Consider the following 20,007-nt stretch of genomic DNA (forward strand, 5'->3'; position numbering starts at 1 on the left):
CAGCCTCACTTAGTCCCCGCCAAGCCAAAGTAGGGGAGTGGAGGAAAAAATGACAGAAGGGGAGGGGCCGCAAGAGAGAGCATAGGTGTGGTAGCAGCTTCGCTGAACCGATTTGTCCTGGCTGGCAGAGGAAGGAAGAGGAAGGGCTCCAGCCGGAAGCCTAGAGTGGCTCTCGGCTGAACAGGACATTAAAGTTAAGGCAGAAGCCCTGTGTTTTCATACCATAGCACTGGCTTCTGCCCAGTTGCGAACCTAAAGTATTTGGCACCCTCCCTCCCCCCCCCCCCCACCTATAATTTTAAAATTTTCTAAAACATTGATAAAATATTTCCAAACAGCAGATGCATCGAACACCGCCCAATATTTAAAACTAATAAGGATTTTTAAAAAAACTTTCCCGCCCTCCATATCTTTCATCCTAAAATTGTCATAGACTGGGGTACACATGCGCGCACACACGAGAGAGAGACAGACACGCTTTCCTTTGTGTCTCTCTCTCTCACACACACACAAACACACACAAATGCAGACAAAAACTGAACTGGAAACCACAACAAGCCAGATTCTGTATGCAGTGCAACAATGGAAGAGCAGAAAATCACTATTCCTCAAAACAATACAAATCAAAAAAATGTAAATAAATCACAATTGTAAAACATACTAAAAATATACATTTCAAAACAGCTGATGAATAGAATATTCAATTAGAAGCTCCAGTACAAATTTTTAAAAATGTCCTAAACATTGATAAAATATTTCAAAACAGCAGACATCAAATAACACCTAGTAATTAAAAATAAGGATTTTAAAAAATTCCCCACTTTCTACACCTGTCACCCTGAGATTGTCATGGGCTGGGGGGTGTACACACACAGACAAAAACAAAATATGCTACCTCTGTCTCACACATACGTACATACTTGGTGAGACAGAAGGAGCTTGAGCATGTGTGGGGGAACAGACAGGCAGACACACCCACAGGCAGGCACCCTCTCGTATACCTGCACTCACATTACCATTCTCTCGCTTTCTCACACACACATCTTGAACCTCTTTCTCTGGCCACTGCCTGCACGGCAGAGTCTCTTCTTCTGCCGCCGGCTCCAGGGAACATGCCAGCAGCACCGCGGGGCCTCTTCTTCCGCAGGACCTTGCTTTTGCTGGCGGGGAGTGGGAACCCCAACACGTCACTTCTCTGCACCACCACGGAACCTTTCTATATAATGGCAGCCATGGCACCTCTCCCCCCCTGTTGTCACCCGGGAGACGACCGTTCCCCCCTTGCCCCCACTTAGTATGGCACTGCTTGTGCCCCAAATCTTACAGAAGAGGAAAGATCTCTGCTCCCTAAATCCAGCCCCTCCCCCCATCCCCACCCACTGTCTTTTGCCTGGAAAGAAGAGAGGGTGGACTAAAGCAGACAGAGCACAGATCTCTGTGCTCCTGGGACTCAGCTGCCAGGAGTGGGGGGAGGGGGTGAGGAAGAAGTGCAAGAAGAGAGAGAGCTGCACCAGAGAGTGGGTGGGGTCAAGGGGAGCCGATTGCTAAAAAGAACATGGCAGGAGAGAGAGAAAGAAGGAGAGAGAGAAAGAGTTTTGACAGTGAGTAAAGTACCAGTATGGGAGGGAATAGAGAGAAAGACAAAAGAAGCTCCACTTATCCTAAATAATCACCTACCAGAGATACCTCAGACTGATTTCTGAATGTAAGGGTGGAGAACAAGTCGCTCCTGTTTTGAGTCGCCTTCGCTGCCTCCCAATAGCCTTTTGGGTGCAATTTAAAGCTTTGAAGTTACTTTTCGAGGCCCGTCAAGGAGATGTCCTACATACTTCAGGAGCGCTGTTGTCCTCATATTCCACGGGTCCGCAATTGCGATCAACTGATAGATTTTAGATTAAGATACTTCAAGCAACAATCCATAGATTCCCCGGCGTACACGAAATGGTGCCTGCTCGGTAACTGGCCCAATAATGTGGAAAGCGCTTCCACGGGAGCTGGAAGCTCATCTTGTAGATTTGAAGAAGAGATTAAAAGCCTGTTTAGACTAGCAAACCCTCTCTGATGCTTAATTTAATAATATCTACGAATGTGTAGCAGCATTTAATAATTTTATTACTGAAGTACCCGTTAAATGCCTCATATGTGATGTCGATCGTGTTCTATGTTTAATACTTGTTAAATATATTCTGTTTATTTTAACTTCTAAGCCACTCTAAATGTCAATGTGCTATACTGAGTGGGATATAACATGTTTAAATAAACCTCTCACCCCAACCCTGTGTTTTTCTCCCTCTCTCCTTCTCATGCTTTTTCCCCCCTGCCAAAGCAATAGAAGAGGCAGCATCAAGCAAGGAACGCTGCTTTCTTATGCCTCCCGTCAACAGCAGAGAGGATCGTGCCATGACGGAGCTGTGTGGCTGGGGGTGAGGACTACCAGAGGGCTACAGGGCGAACCATGGGGCCTTGGTCTGTTGCCCAAGTGCCGGCACCCTTTCTTTCTAGAAGCAGTAGGGAAAGCAGGTAAGAGGCATGGCTTCTTGCAGAAGGGATGTGCATGCACAGTGGGGTGTGTGGGGTTAGATGTCTGTGAGTGTGTGGGAAGCATCAGAGGGGTTGGATGGGTGGAAAAGGTGGGGAGGGAGGGGTTACAGAGGGTGCTTTTTTTGGCAAATGGCTGTGTTGGTAGGTAGTGGGTGTGGCTATGAGGGAATATGGGTGCTATTGTATATGTGGGGAATGGATGGACATGTGTATTTGCATAAGTTTGTATTGGAGTAATTTCTGGGGTGGGTATGTGTGTGTGTGTGTGTGTGTGTGTGTAAAAATGGGTTTGCAACTGCAATGGTATGGTTGGGGTAAACTGAAAAGCTGCATCATTTAATTTTCCCCATCTCTGTGGGAGGTGCGGCTGTGTGTGGCGGGGGAGAAGAAGGGGGCAGTGTAGAAATGTGCGAGATGTGTGGGAGTGTGGGGTGGGTACGTGTATGTGTGCTTTGGCGTTGCCTTTTTGTGCCATCCCTTTGCAAGCTGCTTCAGTTATTTCCCCTGACGGTCTCTGCCCGAGCTGCTTTTTGGCAGAGTGCCAGCAGGGTGAGGGGATGCTTCTGGAATGGTCGGTCAGCAGTCTTATAGGTCGAACAGCTTCTACAGTTTCCACACTGAAAGCCTCTGGTTCTCTGAAAATATGGACCTAACGTTCTGGTTTTCAGCCATCCGAGATAGTCACATTTTGTTCCAGCATGTCAAATTTCGGGAATTTCCATCCCTTTTTCGGAGAATTATTGTGCCTCCAGACAGATGGACATCGATCCCTTTTCCATGATTCTTTCCAATATACCTTATTTTGGAAGGTATTTTTAAAAGTACTACTCATAAGTACAAGCTAAAATATTAACTAAGAGCCAGGGCATGAAATTTCACGTTCAGCTACACTAGAGCAAAATTTTACACTCAACAGCTAGGCCAAGCATTAGTAGCGGTGCTCCCTCCATTTTCACATCACCCAAGCACGGCACACCTCTTCTCTTTCTTTCTAGCACATCTACCCCTCACTAGTACTCTTAGCTCTCCCCTTCAACCAGCACCTCCACTCCCTCCCACCTCTATTGTCTCTCAGCCATGAAATAGGGGCAGGATTAATGTGCTGCCACTCCTCCTCTTCTGCTTTGGCCTTCCTAGGGAGAGGGACAGCACAAGAGGGCACGGAGGAGCAAGAATAAAAGGGAAGGCAGCTGAGGAAAGAGCAAAAAAGGTGAGAGAGGAGGGGGAAGAGGTCGGGAGAGAGAAAGCAAAGAAAGAGTGAGACACAGAGAGAGAGAGAGAGGTGGTGAAAGAGACAAAGGGAAAACGAGTGGCAAACCACAAAAGCGGTGCACTGTTCAGCATTTTCCAGTACCCAGGACCGTGGCAAAAACCGCCGTGCGTTTTATCTGCGCGTCTTGTGTACAGGTGGATGCCATCAAAGTGGGTCTCCTCCCTCTTCCCATCGCTTTCCTTGCTGGCGATGGCTTTCTGCACAAATGCTAACAGTGATTGCTGGCATTGTGTCAGGTACCAGGAAATGTGGGTTTTCTTTGGGATCTTTATAATAAGGGCACCGAACTGAGCTCTTAAGATCTAGACAGCCACGTTTCTATGGTGGATGAAAGTATAAAACCCTGACACTTGTTGCCATGCTAGGAGCTTTTGTACCAGGATTTTCCTCATTTCACATTTGAGATCTATAAAGCGGGTCCTTACACCCGAGCCTTACAACACAGGCACGATCAGCGAGAGCAGAGAATAAACCACCTTGGATATTCAGGAAGACTGAAAATATTTCAAAAACTAGGTTAAAATGTCCTAATGTAGCACAAACACAGCTCACAAGGCAATTCCAAAAGGCAGCAAGTGCACACGCGCAGACACACATGCAGAGGCTTCCAGGGATGCTTATGGCAAGGCAACATCTGGCTTAAGCTTTGGATCTCATATGGGTTATGGGTTTTTGTTGTCGGAACTCCACCCCCACCCCTCATAACCCCATCCAAAGCAGGTCTGTAAAATGTACCGCCCTTTAAGAACCAGTGAACTGAGCCTTATGCAAAAGCAGCTACGTTCCAGTTTGCCCATCTCTGCACATAAAAGAAAAAAAGGCACGGTCCAGTGATTGCAGCACTGAACCATGAATCGAGATGACAGCGACCTTGGGCAAGTCACTTTATCTCCCTGGGTCTGCAGGATCCAACTGTAAAGGATAAAGCAGCGTTAAATTATGTCTGTCATCTGTGTCTGCGGGTTCCACCGTTTGTGCTTTCTCTGTGCACTGCATATAGCCCCTGTATTCTCTGTCCTACAAATTATCCAGAGGTGACACAGATAAGCTTCTGAAACCCCTCCCAAGAGGTCACACCTAGGTTGCTTGAAAGTTCACATACATCAATTTTGCATTATTTTTGTGCTGAAACGAATGAGAACACAATCACAGCCTGTAAAGAATCCAGGTGCACTTCTCCACATGTTTCTGCTAGACAAATGGGATTGGGAAAGGTTTTCCTTTAGCAGCGCCAACAGTTAATAGACGCTGTGTGCTCGATGGCTGCACAGAAAGAAAGACAAAGCCAAAAAATAATTAACTTGAACAGGAAGGAGAGGATGCTTTGCGCAGACGTTTCCAAGCTCCCCCAGGTTGTGAGTATTTCTACTCCCTGCCCTCTGCTCCAGTTTCCTGCAACTATCCAAGCCTCCAGCAAGGTCTAATTTTTTTTTTTTCTTTGGAGATTCCTAGAGTCTCTCTGGCCCGTTATTCAAAGTATCAGGAAAGCATGTCCCTCCGGAGAGTAGGAATCTGGTTCACCAATGGCCTCTCTGATCTTCCCCGCCTCGGGCAGGCATTCCATTGTACAGGAACTTTTGAAAGTCAACTAACCCATGCATCCAAATTTGGAAGCATTCTCACACTTTTGGAAACGAAGACACCCCAGCCCATGCCTTTTAAAACAAAGAATGACTTGTAAAGTGAATTATTTCTACTGCATGAATTCTGGAGGTAAAGTGCTTCCAGGCTGAGACTTACTGAAGCCATGTCCCAAGGCCCTTTAAGTGCATCAGAGTACAGGAAGTGAGAGTAGACTAATGCACAGAGGGAACCATGGTCAACACACCAGGGTGGGACATGGTCCTCATGGATGCTGTTCGTCCTCTCTGCTAACAGAGGACATCAATAAGCGCCTATATGGACAAGAGCGTGAAAGTACAGGATTCCAAGATAGCTCCACGTCAGCAACAATAATACATTCCAGTTTGTGCTTTGACCCACTACATGCAGGGACTTGTAGGCAGGGGGGGGGGGGGTGACTGACAATGATCTGGGCCCCCAGGCAATAAGGAATCTTTGGCCTCTAGCCACCCATCCGAGGCTAGGGAAGGGTGCTGGGGGCCTTCGTGCACTGCACTATTACTCGAATGTTCAAGTCCACCCATTTGCAGCTGTAATCTTGGATTTCTTCATTAAAAGTTGCACGTACACACAAGCAGTTGGATGCAAGTTTAAAAACAATGGTGAACTCCACTTATGGCCACCAACTTCCATATCTTAGGAGACAAGCTAAGTGAGTCCTTGCTTTGTATTACTGAATTGGGGGGGGGGGGGGGGGGGGGAGGGAAGGAGACCTGCTTGGGAGTAATCTGCACAGTGGGCAGTTTCAGCCCTTTAGCAGAAGACATGGGGTAACTTGCAGTTACAATCTTTTCAGCTTCATTCTTTCTGTTGCAAGCTGTGACTGCTGTTCAGTGCAAGTTACCCTCATGACTTCTGTTTGCCTGCACAGAGGGGCAGTTTCAACCCTAATCAACTTTCTGGGTAGAATGAATGGATCATCTAGGTCTTTAACTGCTGTTATTTACTATCGGGCTGATACAGTACAGTGCACTCCGGTGGAGCGCACTGTTAGCCTGGATTTGCACGCGTGTTTTCGTGTCGAAAACGCGCGTCCAACCCCGCCCCCCCCCCTCGAAACTAACAGCGCCCGCAACATGCAAATGCTTGTTGATGGCCCTATTAATTATTCCCGCGCGATACAGAAAGTAAAATGTGCAGCCAAGTCGCACGTTTTACTTTCAGAAATTAACGCCTGCCCAAAGGATGGCGTTAATTTCTGCCGGCACTGGAAAATTGTACAGAAAAGCAGAAAAAAAACTGCTTTTCTGTACATCCTCCGACTTAATATCACAGCGATATTAAGTTGGAGGCCCTAAAATTTAAAAAAATAAAAATAAAAAATTTAAAATCGGCCGGCATCCATTTTCCAAACCCGTGGCCGTCAGCGGGCTCGTGAACAGACGCCGGAAAAATTGAGTGTCCGCTGTCAAACCCGCCGATCCTGTCAAAAAGGAGGCGCTAGGGACACGCTAGTGTCCCTAGCGCCTCCTGTGCGCTCCTTTTCCTGAATCGGCCTGTATGGGATATGCAATGGGATAAAATCTGGGCTGGTTCAACCTGTTCTGTGTGTGACATGGAGCTTGTTAGAAACCCTAGCTCAATCTGTTCCCAGTGACCTGGAACCTTGTGGTTGCTCTAGTAAGAAGCTGTTAATGATGAACCTATTCTGCTGAGGTCTGCACATGGATACATTTCCCCTGCCTACCTCCTCCCCTCCACTCACAGCACCCACCAAGCTACTCGGATCTCTCTGTGACGGTTCGCACAGGACACGGCTGGATGTCCACGATACGAAATAGGAGAGAGAAAGATCCAGCCCTATATTTATTCTACCCCTTTTCAAAGTATTCTATTCTAGGACTTTTGAGTCTCGTTGTGTTGTTTGTTTTACCTAAAACAGTTGCACAATTCTTTTTAGAGCGGGAGTTTAAAGGAACAAGCTAGAGCTGGAGAACAGATGGGTCTTCCTGATTTTTTTGGGGGGGGGGGGGGGAGAGAGAATGAAATACGTGAAAAGAAAGTCTAAATAAATAGAAATTGGAAGAGGCAGAACAAGTTTGCTTCACTTACCCCCCATGTGGAGTCTTGTAAGATCCTCCTGAAATGTAGAGTATTGATTCCATCAAGGGTGAGCATGCTGGTGGTGGATGACTGCTCCACCAGGACTTTCAAAGAGCCCTGGGATGAAGGCAAGCAAGAAGCCACTGCTCCTCCTCCTCCTCCTCTTCTGCCCGCTTGCAGACAAGACCCTGAGATACCCCGCGCTCGGTGATCTTCGTGCTATTCTTAAGCCAGGAACGTTGCTAAATGCAAGCCCTCGACAGCTATAACGCCTCCCCACCCTTCCAATTGTAAACTAAATAATAAATACTTTCTGCCTCAGAAACAGCAGCCGCGCCGCTGGTTTGGAGACCGCGCGGAATCGCGCACCCACATCCTGTGCAGGCGACCGAGGCCCATAGAAGGCAATCGGGCCAGAGAGCAGCCGCCCGGGTCCCTCTCTCTCCTCTCTCGGGATAGGAAGAAGAGACGCACACTCTCGGTTTCTCCAAGGTGTCAGCAACCTCGCAGCTCCACCCTGGCTGGGTGGAGTTCCTTAAAGGGCCAGGCTTCCTGGCGCGCCCTAGCAGCAGCCTGCGGAGCACAGATGGGTAGGGGGGGGTGGATAAAGGCTCTAGGGATGGGGGCTGAGCGAAGCCTCCGGCACGCGTGCTCCGCTGTCCCGCCCGAAGCACTTCCCACGCTCTCTCCCGGGGGGGGGGGGGGGAAGAGGGCTGCTTTCGCTTTAAAGACGAGGAGGGAAAGGGATCGATTCCAAGAGCTAAGCATAATGCTCTCCATGGCAACCGCGCGCGAGACCAGCAAGGACAGGTCGGAAGGTGCTGCTCTTCTCCTACACACGCCCACCCCAGCTGAAAATAAAGGGGCGTGGCCAAGGAGGAGGGCGTGCTCGCACGTGCGCCGCGGGAGATTGGGGGGGGGGGGGGGGGGGGGAGTGAATAAATGTGGCCGAGAGAGAGAGGGCAAGCGGCAGGAAGAGAGCGCTGCGGTTCAAGAGACGGCGCGAAGTTGGGGAACGGGAGGAAGTTCCCAGCAAAGAAGGCGTCTGACCCGACAATCTCCGTCTTGACAGGAAGCGGGAGGCATCTCTTACCACAAAAAAACGGAGTGCACAGCTGAACCCTCTGAGACCAGGGTGGATGCTCTCAGCCTGCTGCTCCTGTTAGCCCCCAGGATAACATGGCAAAACGCCACCCCTCAGAAAAGGCTACTTCACAATTATCTTTCCTTAGAAATACAAAGCTGGGAACGCATTGAGGAGACGAACGTATTACAGCCGGTTCTCTCCTGCAGTATGCCTTCCTTGCTTGGTCTCCCTTAAAAAAAAAAAAAAAAAAAAGGACGCTTTTTTTGTATTCAATAAATGTATTGCTTTTTAAACCACAAACACTCAAGCCATTAGGAGAGGAGCTAACCATCGAGCCGCGCGATCTTTTTTCACCGAAACGGGATTGTCCTTCCTTGCTTGCCCTGGAGCTATGCCCGCTCCCCACCCCATCGGCTAGGCGAGGCAGGCTGATTGAAGCATTGGAGCGCTTTGTTCGTGTAAATTTTGTTAAATTCTTAACATTATAATCGCAGTCTGAAAAGAGGTAATACAATGCTCCGCTTTTTACTTAACATGAATACAAAATATGGGTTTTTACCCCAATTAAAGTGGCTGTGGGTGTCGGCAGCTAAAAATCATTTGGCCCCCGCCTACCCTGCTGTCAGCCACCCGAGTCCTGCATGACTATGGAAAAGTTAAATTTTTTCATGCCGAAAAGAATCTGCCTCTAAGAATACAATAAAAGGGAAGAGTTAAAAAATAATTCAGGGTGTGGCTCTGGAAGCTGTTTGGGCATACACTGCCTTGCCATCCTATTTCAGGGGCATGTGCTAGACTCCCAAAAGGCCTGTTAAAAGGCGCAGGGTTCTTTGCGAGTTCCTGACACACCCTCTTTTCCTCACCTACAGGTGAAGCTGACCTTTAAAATGGCCACTGAAATAAAGGAACATGGCTGTTTTGTGCCCTCCATAGTCTTAAAGCCCATGAAAATAAAGGATTGGTATATTGCTGTGCAGTCACCTGCATCTTCATACATTGTGCACCCCTCCCTTCAGCAATTGCTTGCTCTTACAGGCAGCGAACTCCTTTACTAGGCATTCTTTAAGATAAAGAGGAATCGGCTTATATTTCCATTGATTTCCATCTGTGTCCTTTTTCAACATATGTGCATAATTTCCCTTTGGTGGCAAATGTACACATGCAAGTTGAAGATGTGGACAGAAAAGCAGCATAGTCTCTTCCATTTTGCAGTTGGAGTAACATCTTACAGGGATCCTTGCCCTGGGATGCAATCTCCCCTCCAACCCCTAGATTCCCACCCCTAGCTCAGTCCACCCCCCCCCCCCCCCCCCCAGCAGGAGAGCAGCACTGCTTACTTGCGTCTGTCTGTTTTCAGTCCTCACACACGGGTGGGATCATGAGATGAAGCCCCCGATGTGGAAAGATTGACAAACGTTTCTAGAAGTTTGACTAGGCACACCGAGCATGCCCTATGCCACTCGTGCACGCAGGGTCCCTTCTCCGGTCTCTCTTTCCAGGGAGCTGTAAGCCTCACAGTGTCAGGCACTCGTTTTGGCTGTTTTTTAGCCTTGTGGAAGACCATTTTTTCCCCTCTCATATTTCGTGGGTTTTCCCTCCTTGTTCCATTGCCAGGTCCCTCTCAGTGCCTCCTTATAGTGTCTCCTAGTCAGGGTTTTCGGCGATTTGGTAAGTTTCCTTTTGTGATCAATTCCCCGTGGCAGCACTGCATCATTGCCTGCTGGCCATTGCACTCTGCCACCTTGGTTTTTAGTTCGTGCCCCTTTTGTTTCATCAGACATGGCCATGCCCAGTTTTTTGCAATGCCCCTGGTGCCAGAGGACTGTGTCCATCACTTATCCACATAAGATATATACTCTTCCTGGGGGCATTGCGTGACGTGATGTCTGGGGTTGCAGTTTCATGCACCCTGATGTCCCCGAAAGAACATCTTCAACTCGACAAGATGGAGCAGCTCTTTGGGTCTAAGTCCGAGCCATTGGCGTCATTGAAGGACCAATGAGCCACACCAATGGACAGGGCACCAGAGACCGACCAGCCTTGATTTCCTCCAAGCAGAGGACTTTGGGTTCCTCATCAGTCTCAGCACTAGGGAAAGGATCAGGCTGAGCATCAAGGGAAGCTGAAGAAGCATCGGCATTGGTGCCAGTCGATGCACATTGCTGAGCACAGGGATGCACTGGCTTTTGCTGCAATGGCCCCAAAGCAACCCTGTGGCGAGGAGTGCCAATCCTCCATCATGAGAGGGTTCTGCAATGGTCTTCACCAGTCCTGATGCCACTCACTGATCCACCACGAGGGTCCAAAGAGGATCTGACCACCCCTCCTTCTTCCCAGTCTGTGTTGCATTGGCAGTGTTTGAGAAGGAGTTAGAGTACAATGGACCAGGCGCTGCAGGGCTTCAGTCCCTTGGCACCGGCCTGGTGCCACCCGTCCTCATACTGCTTCTGAAGAAGCTCAACGTGGTCATCAGTGTGTTACAATCCAGTTGGCATCTGTTCCTGGAACAGCATCTGTGCCCACCAGGGAACAGAGGTCTCCCCCCTACAATACAGTGGTCGTTGTCTGTTCCTCAGACGGAAGCTCCACCGAGACAGGCAGAGGCCTGCCACCCCCATCCAGTTTTACCGATGCCTGCACCTCTGGATGAAGGGCGAGCACAGAAGAACCCATCCCCTGTGGCTTACAGCGAGGATGAGGAGCCCTATGACCCCTCCTGGGGGGGATGACGTTTCAGAGTCCTCTTCCGAGGGCTCTGAGGATCTCCATTCAGACCTTTCTCCTCCAGAGCAGCGAAAGCAGTCTCCTCTTGAGGACTTAACCTTCACAGTTTTTGTGAGGGTGATAGCAGAAACTATCCCTTTTCAGTTATTACGGAGGAGGAGGATGACAGGCACAAAATGCTTGAGATCCTCCAATCTGTGGAGCCTCCTAAGGAGAACATGGCAGTCCAGATACACAATATCCTTAAGGAGTTGCTCCTGAGGATATGGAAATACCTCCTCACAGTGCCTCCAATTAATAAGGCAGACAGGGCGCTCCTTGTCCAGAAGGCTGCCAGACTCCATAAGCGTCAACTGCCCCAGTCAGTGGTGGTCAAATCCGCCCTCAAGAAGGCCAAGTGCTCTCGGACTCATTCCTCAGTGTCCCCGGGGAAGGATCATAGAGAAATATACTCTGGGGAGGAAGGATTTCCAAGGCACCATGCTCACTAACCACATCACTGCCTACCAGCTATACATGAGCCAGTACTTGCAGGACATCTGGAAGCAAGTGCAGGAGATGGCTGTGCAGCTGCCTCAACAGCAGCAGGACGACCTCAGGTTGCTGGTGCTTAAGGGCCTGCAGTGCGGAAAACACGAAGTCCGTGCGACCTACAATGTTTTCAAGACGGCATAGAGTCTCTGCAGCAGGAACCTGCGCCGGCACAATGCATGGCTGCGGGCCTTAGATCTCCGACCCGAGTTACAGGTGTGCCGTGTACGGGGGAGAATCTCTTCGGAGATAGGGTAAGGGATGCGGTGGCCCAGCTTCTGGACCACCATGAAACCCTCCAGCAACTCTCTGCCAGCACTCCAGATCCATTCCTCTTCTTTTATAAGGCCAGGGAGATGGGCCAAGGAAGCCTTTCACCAAAGGAAATAGTATCCTCTGCCCCTTTGCTCCCATCTACACCATCAGGGCTCCCACTGCTGTCCTCGGCAGCAAAGAACTCCCAAGGCCCAGCCGGTTCCTCACTCAACTTTGGGGACGGGGTTTTGACCGGGTCGTAGGGAGCATAGACCAGCTGCCCGTACCTGGGAGGATGGAACCTCCAGTCGAGGGCAGGCTGTGGTTCTTTGTGAACCAGTGGCCCAGTATAACCCAGGACCAACGAGGTCTGTCCATTGTCCGTCACGGGTACCAATTGAATCTATTGAGTGTCCTGCCAAACCTCCATGCCCATCTTTGAGGCCTGTAGCGCATTAGGAGATACTACTAGCAGAGCTCTCCTCCCTCAACGGCCAGAGCAGTCAAGCCTGTACCACCAGGGCAAAGAGGATGGGAATTCTACTCCAGGTACTTCCTGATTCCAGAGAGAACAGGACTCCATCCCATCCTAGACCTGAGAGCCTTGAACAAATTTCTAAGAAAAGAAAAGTTCAAGATGGTTTCCCTGGGCACCTTGACTCCCCCTTTTGCAAAAAGGGGACTGGCTATGCTCCGTTAACCTAAAGGATGCATACACTCATATCAAGATCTTCCCTGGTCACAGGAAGTATCTCCGATTTGTGGTAGGAAAACAGCACTTCCAGTACAGGTCTTCACAAAATACCTGGCCATGTTGGTGTGAACCTCTGCAGGCTGGGAGTGCATGTTTTCCTGTATCTGGATGATTGGCTGGTCAAGAGCATGACTCAGGCAGGGGCCACCAGGTCCATGCACTTGACCATCCGGGTGTTGGAGTCATTAGGGTTTGTTCTCTACTACCCAAAGTCCCATCTCAGCCCATCCCTTCAATTGGATTTCATAGGAGCCCTGCTACACATGGCTCAGGCCAAGGCCTTCCTGCCTCACTACATGACGACCATCATGGCAGAAATCCATCAAGAGCCAGCAGATGTCTCATGGCACATGTTGAAGCTGTTGAGACATATGGCCACAACCGTCCATGTTACTCCCTTGGCACATTTACACATGCACAGAGCCCAATGGACCCTGAGGTTGCAGTGGTGCCAGGGCACTCAGAGCCTCCAGGATTGCATCCAAGTCACCCATCTCCAGGATTTGTTCTGGTGGCAGGTACTTTCAAATTTGGATCAGGGGAACTCTTTTCGATGTTTCCCTACCCAAAATGTCCTAACCCCAGATGTATCCACTTTTTGATGGGGAGCTCATGTAGATGGGCACAGCACCCAAGGTCTGTGTTCCATTCAGGAACGCTTTTGTCAAATTAACTTCCTGGAACTTCGGACAATCAGCTATGCGCTTTCAGAAATAGACTGTCCAGCTAAGTTGTCCTGATCCAAACAGACAGCCAGATAGCCATATATGTCAACAAGCAGGGAGGCATCGGTTCTGGACCGCTTCCTGACACAGGAGGTATGATCCTGTCGTGGGCTCTGTCGCATGGGATAATGCTCAGGACCATGTACCTGACCCGGTAGGAAAATATGGTAGCTGACAGCCTGAACACCAAAGGGTAGTGAATTGGATATTCCAGCTCTGGGGGTACCTGGACATAGATCTGTTCACATACCCCTGTAACAGGAAGTGCCTTTTTTCTGCTCCCTCTACAGGTCAGACGGCAAACCAGCCTCATACACTCTTGCCTTGGGCCAAGGGTCATCTGCAAGCATATCCTCCCAATTCCCTTTGTGGCGAAAACTCTCAAAGCTTCACAAGGACAAGGGGACTATGATCTTCATAGCCCCTCATTGGCAGAGACAGGTCTGGTTTCCACTCCTATGGGAGTTGTCCATCCCAGAGACCGATCAGTCTAGGGAAGATCAAGGCAGGCTGCTGCATCCCAACTTCCAGGCCCTGTTGCTCACAGCATGGATGTTGAAAGGTTAATCCTGCAGCCACTAGATATTTTAGAGGATGAGTCTTGGGCCATAATGACTGCTAGAAAGGCTTCCACTGGAAAGTCAAATGGCCTCAAGTGGAGGAGGTTTTTCATGTGGTGAGAGCATAAGGCCCTAGATCAGTTCTCCTGCCCCATACAAAAACTGCTTGACTACCTTCTATACCTATTGGAAGCTGGCTTAAAGACCAACTCCGTTAGAGTTAATCTCGGTGCATTTGGTACATACCACCAAGGTGTAGATGGTACATCCAACTCTGTACAGCCTATATGTGTACGTTTCATGCGGAGCTTGCTTCCGTTGAGGCCTCCCGCTGTGTCATGGTACCTTAACATGGTGTTGGCTCAGCTAATGAAAGCTCCTTTTGAACTGCTGCACACCTGTGACCTGAACTATCTGAACTGGAAGGTCATATTTTTGGCAGCAGTCACTTCAGCACACAGGGTCAGTGAGCTCCAGGGCTTAGCGACTTATCCATGTTATACCAAATTTTATCATGACAGGATGGTCTTGCATAGGCACCTTAAGCTCATGCCTAAGGTGGTGACAGACTTCCGTCTTAACCAGTCCATCGTCCTGCAATTTTCCCAGGCCCTATTCCCACTAAGGTGAATGAGCACTGCACAGTTTGGACTGCAAGCGAGCATTAGCCTTCTATCTGGGAGCAGACAGAAGCCCATAGACAGCCCACTCAAATTTTATTTCTTTTGATAGGAATAGGCTGGGCATGGCCGTTGCCAAACAGACACTACCCAGTTGGCTAACAGATTGCATCTCCTTCTATTATGCCCAGGTGGGGCTGCATCTTGGGGGTCATGTGAAGACTCATTCTGGCAGAGGCATGGCAGCGTCAGTGGCCCACTTGCGACCAGTTCCTGAGGAGGAGATCTGCAAGGCTGTAACGTGGAGTTCTCTCCACACAGTCACATCTCATTACTGTCTGGATAGTGATGGCCAATGCGACAGTAGGTTCGGCCAGTCTGTACTTCGAACCTATTTGAGGTGTAGAATCCAACTCTCCCGCCTAGGGCCTGTTTGGGTTCAGGCTATCTCCTCCTCTTACCAACAGCACTGATGGTGTTATGGCCATTGGCACCTGGTTGGGGGGTCTTTTGGTCCCCTGTTGGGTTGGGGAGCAGTCTGTAGCTAGGGATTCACCCCTTGTGTGAGGACCACCATCCTGCTTGTCCTCAAAGAAAGAGTTGCTCAGAGAAAGCAGTGTTCTCCAAGAACAGCAGGATGTTTTTCCTCATGACACCTCCCCCCCCCCCCCCCCCCCCCGGCGGAGTTGGGTTTCTCCTGTATTATTTTAATTGTAGTTGTATGTTACAAGACTGGAGAGGGACCCTACATGGACGAATGGTATAGAGCATGCTGGGCATGCTCAGTGTGCCTAGTCAAATTTCTAGAAACTTTGACATACGTTTTCCGAATTGGGGCTCCATCTGATAATGTCACCCATTGGTGAGGACTAACATCCTGCTGTCCTTGGAGAACACTTGTTACAGGTAAGCAACACTGCTTTCCTCCACCTGCTTCAAACTGTAGCCTGAACTGCAAAAAGGCCATAGTGCTCGCTGGCTGCGCAATTCAGACTTCAAATTTAAGTTGACAGAAGCAGCTGCAAATTCAGGTAAGAAGCACTGCTCGCCTCCTCATGGAAAAGAGCAGAAAGGAATTTGGTTTTTTTCTGTCTGAGCCCCGCCCTTACCACTACTGACCTCTGACTCCCCACCCCTTAAAATACCAAGTTCCCCTCCCTGCAATCCTCCGATTCAAATCCCAGCCCAGACCTGTGATCTTTTCCCTGCCTCCGCCTCACAAGGCTCAGGGCTCCTGTACTACCTCAGCTGTTACCAGAAATCAAATGCAGGCAGGAGGCCTGAGTCAGACCAAGCCATGCACTCATAGGCTCTATCCCCACCCCACTGCACAGGGATTTTTTTTTTTTTCATTTTTATAGATTTTCACAATGCCATAAAGAATGGAGATTAAGAAAGGTTTGCAATATATGAACATAAAACTAGCCATCTGGGTCAGACTAAAGATCCATCAAGCCCAGTATCCTGTTTCCAACACTAGCCAATCCATGTCACAAGTACCTTTCAGGATCCCAAGAGGTCAATAGTTTCTATGTATTTCAGGGATAAACAGTGGATTTCCCCATGTCCACCTTAATAAAGGTTTATGGACTTCTTCCAGGAACTTGTGTAAACCTTTTTTAAACCCAGCTACACTAACACCTTTCATCACATCCTCTGTCAACAAATTAGAGTTCAATTATGCATTGAATAAAAAATATATATATTTTCTTCTAATTTGTCTTAAATATATCAGCTAATAAATTCATTCCCTAGTCTTTGTACTTTTTGAAAGAGTCAACCACCGATTTGCATTTATGTGTTCCACTCCACTCGTTTTATATCTCCCATCAGCCGTCTCTTTATCATATCTCCCATCAGCCGTCTCTTCTCCAAGCTGAGTCCTAACCTCTTTAGCTTTTTCTCATAGGAGAATCGTTCCAATCTTTTTATCATTTTGGTCGCCCTTCTCTCTACCTTTTCTAATTTTATGTCTTTTTTGAAAGGCAGTGATCAGAACTGCACACAGTACTCAAGATGAGGTCATACCATAGAGCGATAGAGGCATTATGATATTCTCTATTTTATTCTCCATTCTTTTCCTAATAATCCCTAGCATTCTATTTGCTTTCATGGCTGCTGCTGCACACTGAGTAAAGGATTTCCACAGGTTATCCAAGATGGCACCTAGATCCTTTTCCTGGGTGATGACCTCGAAAGTGGAACTTTGCATTGTGTAGCAATAATTTGGGTTGCTGTTCCCTACATGCATCACTCTGTACTTGTCCACATTAAATGTCATCTTCCATCTGGATGCCCAGTCTTGCAAGGTTCTCCAATTTATCACAATCCTCTAGTGATTTAACAACTTTGATTAATTTTGTATGAACAGCAAATATGATCGCCTCGTTCCCATTGCTAGGTCATTTATTAATATGTTAAAAAGCAGTGGTCTTAGTACAGATCCCTAGGGCATTCCACTATTCACTGTTCAGTCATAACAACCATAAACAAAATACCTATTTCCAGACTTTAATCCCCTTATAAGGGGGCTCAGATGACATACCAAATTTGTAAACAATTAACAAAGAGGAGAAACAAAACAAAAAAAACAATCCAACACTGATTTATGATAACAGCAGAGGCAGAAAAGAGCCCTGAAGAGAGGTAATAAGATTAGAGGTCTGCAAGACAAGACCTTTATGGCCCCCAAAATTGTGTCATCCTTGGCACAGACCTCTAGGAAATAGAGATCTGGGAGAGGAAGGAGAGAAAGAAGTGAAATACGAGCCTAGTAGATAGAGCAGCAGACTGAGAACTGAGGATGCCAGAATTCAAATCCTGTTAATATTCCTTGTGACCTTGGCCAAGTCTGTTACTCCTTCATTGCCTGTTATGCACTTAGAAAGTAATTTTCAAAGGAGTAACACACATAAAAAGAACATACTCGAGGCACTTGTGTGAGTAAATCCTATGGCGAATAATGTAGCTATTTTCAAACGCCCTCTAGTAAAGCGCATTTACACATGTAAAACCCTATATTAAGCATGTAAAAGCTTTTTAAAATCAAGCCCTTAGATGGTAAGTCTTCTGCGGGACAGGAAAATACCTACTGTACAAGAGTAACTCGCACTGCGCTACCAGTCAAAAGGCACGATATAAATAAAGGCATAAGGGGGAGTGTTAAAGAATGAGAAAAATGCAGGAGTGGGGAAGGGAAGGGAAGGGCCCTCTCCTCAGGCTGATTTTCCACAGGCCCTGCACCCTGGTGGGGACGGTCCCTGGGTATTTGCTTCTGCAGAGTCCCTAGTATGTGCACAGTTTCGCAACCTGTGCGCCATCAGGTGTGGCACCGAAGAGTCGCCACTACCCTCCTATAGTCAGATCCAGACCAGCACCTAAGGCTCTGCTCTTAGCAGCTTACAACAAGAGCGATACTGATGTGCGCTCTCATACACGCAGGAGCTCCGGTCTGAGGACATGCGTAACTTTAATTTGTTTTAATTTAGATTCAAAGCAGATTACATTCAGCTACTATAGCTATTTACCTATCCCCAGCGGCCTTAACAATTTAAAGGACTGTTTATGAAGCATTTTTGCCATAGACACAAAATGGGAGAAAACCTTTAAGTAAATAGGCCCCTAGGTTTGTACCTGAGGCAATGGCGGATGAAGTGACTTACCCACGTTGGGCTGGCATTTGGACTTCCCCCAGCCCCGTCTCCCATCTCTGTGCTTGGGACACAAAATGCTTGCCCTCATGCAGGGAGCTAGGACTATGAATGCCAGCAGTGGGCAGGACGGGCTGGTAACAGCAGTACCTGTGGTTAAATGTGGCCCTTGGTGGCATTCTTAAAAAAAAAAAAAAAGTGACGATAGATATGCGCCCCCAACACACACAATTACTAAGATACCCAAAAGAATGGCAGCCTCTCTGTCACCAACACACAATGCATTCTCTCATAAATCTACACAAAGCAAGCTTCAATTTCCACATTCACAATGACTCTGGAGGCAGAATGCTGGGTTTTGAAAATTTGCAATCTGTAAAGAACACCTTTGGAACCAGTGTGTACCCAAAGCACATTTTTCCCAGCTTGTTATTGAACCTTTGCTGGTCGTTTACTCGTCCTGCAGTCCCCAAACCCCAAAAATACCGGTGTCCTGGTGCCCTTGCAGCAGCAGTAGTGAATCATACTGCTGGGGGGGGGGGGGGGGGGGGGGGGGAAGAGGAGCATGACCCCTGGGTGCTGGCCTGGGACAGAGGAGCTGGAGCAGAGCCTGCGGGGCGGTGTCAGATTGCTACAAAACAGGAACAGTTTCTGGAGCAGCAGTGCAGGCTGTGGGGACTTGCAGCATGGAGGATGCTGCTAATCCATGCAGCCCCCTCCTTCCTTCACTTATTGCACTTCCTAACCAATTCTCCCCCTCCCAACAAGCCACACACTCCTCCCCCCCAACAAGCAAGCCTATTTCCAGCACCCCCACTCCTCCCAAGCTAGTCAGTCTACCTCCAGCCCCGCTTCTTCAGCAGTTTGCCCTGCCTCTAGGATATTCCCCCCCCCCCCCCCCCCCCCACACACACACACACACACACCAGTTCCCTCAAACTTTGCTACTCTGAAGTCTCCCGTTGGCGGTCACTAGAACAGCTGCCAGCACTGCGCCTCTGGCTGCCAGTTTGAGCCCTGTGGGGTGCCTGTATTCTCGTGCTGGTTTCAAGAGATAGACAGACAGACAGAGACCAGCATAAAAATACAAGCACCACACAAAGGCTCAAAACTTACAGAGTCGCACGGTGCTGGTAGCTATCCTGGCGATAGCCAGAGGAAGACTTCAACGTGGCAGGAAAGTTGGTTGGACTCTGGCCCACTCCATTCCGACACCTTTGAAGAGGGGGGCCCGGCAGCACTACACAATCTCTGTCCACATGGCCCTGCGCTACTGACTCTAGAAGATGAGTGAAGGCAAAGTGGAGGGGGGGGGGGGAAGAACAGAGCTGAGAAGAAAAAAAATGGAGGCAAGGAGGGAGGATGCTGCTGCCCTGGCAGGGAAGAGGGTAGAGAAAAGGGGAGGATCACTCTGCTACGGAGAAGAGACAAGAGTATGGGTCACTGCTACTGCCAGGACAGGGAAGGGCGAGAGGGAGAATTGTGGGCAGGGGCCCAAGAAGAGAGATGGGGGGGTCAGGGAATACTGTTTTGAGAGAAAGGTGATGGGCCTGTCATGTATGGAGAGAGGTGTTATGTTAGTGTCACCGAGTCCCCAAAATTGTTTTGTTTGTTTGTGTGT

General features: G+C 48.7%; 1 protein-coding gene across 4 annotated transcripts in view; it reads right to left on the reverse strand.

Annotated features, from left to right (window-relative positions):
* Nucleotides 1–20,007, reverse strand: part of KLF8 (Kruppel like factor 8) — a 305,491-nt gene that overhangs the window by 142,551 nt on the left and 142,933 nt on the right. Inside the window, exon 1 of one of the 4 annotated variants that reach the window (XM_029607457.1) lies at nucleotides 7,490–7,995. The exons of 2 other annotated variants lie outside the window; for them this stretch is intronic. In XM_029607457.1, coding sequence (XP_029463317.1) covers nucleotides 7,490–7,555 — 66 coding nt within the window. In that variant the 5' untranslated portion in view covers nucleotides 7,556–7,995. Of the gene's footprint in view, nucleotides 1–7,489; nucleotides 8,004–20,007 lie in introns of those variants that run through there. One more of the 4 variants, XM_029607461.1, reaches the window with a different exon arrangement.

Source organism: Rhinatrema bivittatum, chromosome 6 (assembly GCF_901001135.1).
Source record: "Rhinatrema bivittatum chromosome 6, aRhiBiv1.1, whole genome shotgun sequence".
Taxonomy (NCBI): domain Eukaryota; kingdom Metazoa; phylum Chordata; class Amphibia; order Gymnophiona; family Rhinatrematidae; genus Rhinatrema; species Rhinatrema bivittatum.